The 4,565-nt window shown below is 45.3% G+C and overlaps 1 protein-coding gene across 1 annotated transcript; it reads right to left on the reverse strand.

Moving 5' to 3' along the window:
- Nucleotides 1-3,119: 3,119 nt before the first annotated feature.
- On the reverse strand, nt 3,120-3,830 carry LOC119330440 (60S ribosomal protein L39). The gene is made up of 3 exons (XM_037603545.1): nt 3,754-3,830; nt 3,536-3,639; nt 3,120-3,444 (listed from the first exon to the last, which is right to left on the reverse strand). The coding sequence occupies exons 1-3, from the start codon at nt 3,754-3,756 to the stop codon at nt 3,396-3,398; spliced, it is 156 nt and encodes a 51-aa protein (XP_037459442.1). The 5' UTR covers nt 3,757-3,830; the 3' UTR covers nt 3,120-3,395.
- Nucleotides 3,831-4,565: the final 735 nt, after the last annotated feature.

Consider the following 4,565-nt stretch of genomic DNA (forward strand, 5'->3'; position numbering starts at 1 on the left):
TTGGTGGACAGGCTTCTTAGCACAGCAGAAGTGGGCGATGTGACTAGATCAAAGGCAGTTCATACACCGGATTGGATCCTTGTAAGAGTGTGCATAGTGACCTCAACAGAGGCATCGGAAACACTCTCTCAGCCACGCCAGAGGAGGACGCCGCATATTGATAGCTGGCGATGAAAAGCAACGGGAGTCGAGCGTCGCCCCCTTGAGACAAGCTGCCATCCCCCCAATGCATTCCAGCTTGGTGCTTGACACACAGGGGCTGTCGGCGACGCCTCACGGTCGAAACATCCTCTCCAATTTCACAAACCTAGACGCACCAGAGGCGCTTGCATGACGTGCACATCGCCCGCAACAATAGCGTGGACCATCAGAGGGAGCTCCTCGAAGGCTGTTGTCTCCGGTAGCAACAACGGCCCGGCGCGGTAGGCGTCGGAGTTGCCAAGACCAGATCAAAGCTCGCCAGCATCTCGGTCGTGGCAATGTCCAAAAAATACATTCACTCGGCGAACAATAAAACATGATGATTATAGGAAAATGTTTGCTTTCACCCCATGCATTTCCATGCTGCCGCCTGCCTCCTCTCCCATCTCTCTTTGCTTCCTCTATGGCTTCGATCTCGCCTGTTCTCGCCGTGGACGCAACGACAACACTATACGAGGATGAGCTTGGTGCTGCAACCAGGTTGCAAACTGCTACAAGTGGATGCTGCAGGCAGTGTTTGATGTTGCAAGACAACCACTGGTGTGCTTCTATCAGCTGCAAAAGAGGACTGTTGTTGCGAGGGGCTAAGAGCATTACTAGTAGAACCCTCAAACCCTCGAACCCTCTCTAGCGTTTTAAGGGTCCAAAAATGATCCTTTTGTGCACTTTTACGGGTTGAAAAACAGGGGCAAAGATTAGAACCCTCAAACCCAACCCTTATAACGGAATATTCTCCATGAACGACGTTGTCGTTGCGCGCGGGAGGTCGACGGGGCGGCCGCCGGCGACTAGCAGCGACGGTCACGGGCGTGGGCGCGGGAGTTAGGAGGATTTTCCCTCCCGCGCGAGTATAACCGCCAAATAAGGGTTGGGGTAGGTTTTGCTCCCCAACCCTTACTTTTGAGGATTGGGAGAGGGTTTGCGGGTTGGACCTTTAAAAAAATTTGAGGGTTTGAGGATTAAGGGGTTCTAGTCTACGGCTTTTTTTCGACGAAAACTGTAAAAAAGCAGTTATTTTAGGGATTTGAGGGTTTGAGGGCTCTACTAGTAATGCTCTAACAACCGACGCTGCTGTGAGGCCTTAAAACCTGAGGAGAGGAAGGTAGCTGCTGTAGCTTTTCAGATTGAGGATGATGCTAGACTAAAGGCGGAAAATGGCCGCATGGTAAAGGAGGCTGCTGCAAAGGAAGCTTCGGTGTTGCAGTTGTGGAGTTCAAACGAGCAGCTGAGCTTGCGAGAGGAAGAAGATTACATAAGTTGCATCAAACAGCTGCAAAGTCCGCTGTTTTTAGCAGTCCGCCAGCTCACAGCTGGCGCTGGCCATGATACATCAACATAAATGGATAAATGAGGATTTAGTAACTAGCATAGAAATAAAAACCCACCCAGAGATGATTTGGAAGCACAAAGGACCAAGAAACAACATCTAAAAAACAAGTTGAAATATAGTATAACTTCAATATTAATCTGAAACTTATGCCACAGAAATAGAAAATGAGGCCATCCTATGTGTCGTTCAAAAAATGTATATTCACATAGAAACACCAAAATCACCAGCAATGTAGTGCTTTCTGGTCACAAAAACTAACAAAGTTAAGATATAGCAACTTTAATCAAATATACCTAGACCATTGTAAGATAGATATTAACCGTGATACATTCCCATGCGTAACCATTGCATAAGCATGACTACACAAAGAACACTGTATCTGAAAGCAATTGAAGCATTCCTAGACTATTAGAAGCCATACAATAATGCGAACACGACTCCCAGTGATAGGCTGATAGCACCAGGGGGCTCATAGCTTACTTGTCAACTACTCCCTCCATTCACTATTATAAGAGATGTTCTATCTTTTATCTGAACCAGATGTATATACACATTTTAGTGTTTTTGTTGATTCATCGACTCATTCCAATCCATATGCAGTCCATATTGAAATACCTAAATGGTCTTATAATGGTGAAAGAGGGAGTACCAGCTAAGACAGAAATATAACTCCCGACTGTGTTGGCCACTATGGAATCACATGAATCCTCTTACTGAACAATCAAATGTCAAACACACACTACAACAGGGCAATGACAAAGGTGTATTGATTTGATTTAAATTGTGGTCCACAACTCAAATCAAATCAATACACAAGAAACGGATTCAAACAATGGGTGACCAGGCAGAGCCCCAAAATTGAATTGTCATATGTACTCATCTTCCATCATTTGATTACTTTTAAAGAGCACAACACAAGCAAACCTTCCCAAACAGCTTCGCCTCCCCCTGAGGTCATACATAACCCCCATCCCCCTCAAATCGCCATCACAACGAGGGCGCATAAGAAAATTGGACCTTGTTCAAACAAGTATCAGCACTAGCTACTAAAGAAACGTTTTATATGTAGCAAACCACAAACATTAAACTACTTATATTATGACAGGTATCACCACTAAAAACAACTAAATCATCCAAAACCTAATTGTAAAGAAAACAAAACATACAGAATACCTAACTATGTGCATAAATAGTCATGCACAAAGGAAATACAAATGGCGAAAAGGTCATTGATAAATCAAGGTTTTGGTAGAACTACAAAGGGCAATCTCCTACCAAGCAAAAGGAAAACATCAAAGCTTAAAACCATACTGAACAAGTAAAGCAACCACACAAGAGGCAAATAATTGTAGAACATTGAATCAACCTACATATCTGGTTTCATATGGAAGATCCAATTGTGCAGGATACTAGGCAAGTCACCCAGGAATTACACATGCCTACAACAGGTATTCTACACTAACCACAATACAACTATCCCCTACCAAGCAACCAGTTAACAATTCTACAAACAAATGAACAGCTTAAAGCCAAACCGCTACACGAGAAATTCATTCAAAATGCAGGTAGGTAACCATACTAGGGTACCGAAGGATTTCAACTGGTCAGGCCATTTCAACTCGGGCAAAATACAGAGCTTAAGCAGGATAAAAGCTGTTCCATAATCAGCAAAATATGATGGTATCCCAGGTAGGCTACAAGCAGTAAATAATAATATCTCTCAACACAAGCGAAATCTTAATCTTAAAACAGGCATCCCGGAGTCACATGCTAGCTTGCAAAAACAACGAGACGCCATAAACCCTAGGTACCCTAGACCCTTCTCCCGTCGGCGGCAACGGGCGTCATCATCGTCATCCCCGGCTTAGAATCCGAGCTTGGTGCGGCGCCAGTGCCTGCGCTTGGCGTTGTACCTGAGACAGCAACGAAACAGCTTAGGGGCGCCGTCTCCTCTCCATAGATCCATTACTAACCGGGGGAGGAGATAATGGCGGCGGAAGGTACCTGATGGTGTTGTCGGTCCTCATGCGGATCCAGTAGGGGATGGGGCGGTTCTGGCGCTGCTTCTTGGCCAGCTTCTGCTTGATCCGGAAGGTCTTGTGCGACGGCTGCGGCGGATTGGAGGCGACGGGTCAGCGGGGATCCATGGAGGAGGGAACACGGGGAGAGGAATCGAAGCAGATGGGAGAGAGATTCGGGGGAGAGTGAACGGAGATGCGTACCATCGTGGCGGCGGAGACGGAGGCGGCTGCGGCGGCGGCGCGAGGAAACCCTTGGATCGGAGGAAGGGGAAATGGAGGCCGTGAGGGCTTATATAGTGGAGAGCAGTGCCGTATGGGCCTAATGGGCTCGGCTAGTTTCCTTGGACTGACTACTGCTGGTGGGCCTATCTGTCAAACGTACAGAACTGGGCTTTCATGGGCTCGTAACGTTATGTCTGTGCTCTTTCCTTTGTGAAAACAGACATCGAGACTGGGCTTTAATGGGCTCATGATGTTACGTCTCTGATTCCCTCCTCCGTTCTCACAATAACGACTTCCTTTGTCTCAAAAAAAAATTTAACGATTTCCTCCTGATTCAAGAAAAAAACTACAAGAACTTTTCTGTTTCCGAGTTCCAAATACATGCACTCACACATGTGTTACAGAGCAGTTTCACGCATTTAAGTGTTAATTTTAAAAATCTGTGTTAGCATAAAAATAGTTTGATATGCAACGACGTTTGTACTAATATACTTATAAGGTTGGATTTTACAATGTACTTCCTCCGTCTCATAATATAAGATCTTATTACATAAGATATATATACTAAATGCAGAGTCTCTTGGATGTCAGTGTAGTAAAACGAGGAGAGTCTAAAGGGAACCAACCCTTCACCTAATGAATTGTCAAGAATTGGAAAGTAAAGGGTTCTAAAAAAATCTGAGAGGAGCTCCCAAAAAACTCCCCTCTTCTCCCTACGTATTTTCTACTAAAAACCCTACCTGTTGGGGTAAGTAGATTCTTCCCAATCCACTTGCCAAACCCATAAAAAG

This window comes from Triticum dicoccoides, chromosome 7A (assembly GCF_002162155.2).
Source record: "Triticum dicoccoides isolate Atlit2015 ecotype Zavitan chromosome 7A, WEW_v2.0, whole genome shotgun sequence".
Classification (NCBI taxonomy): Eukaryota; Viridiplantae; Streptophyta; class Magnoliopsida; order Poales; family Poaceae; genus Triticum; species Triticum dicoccoides.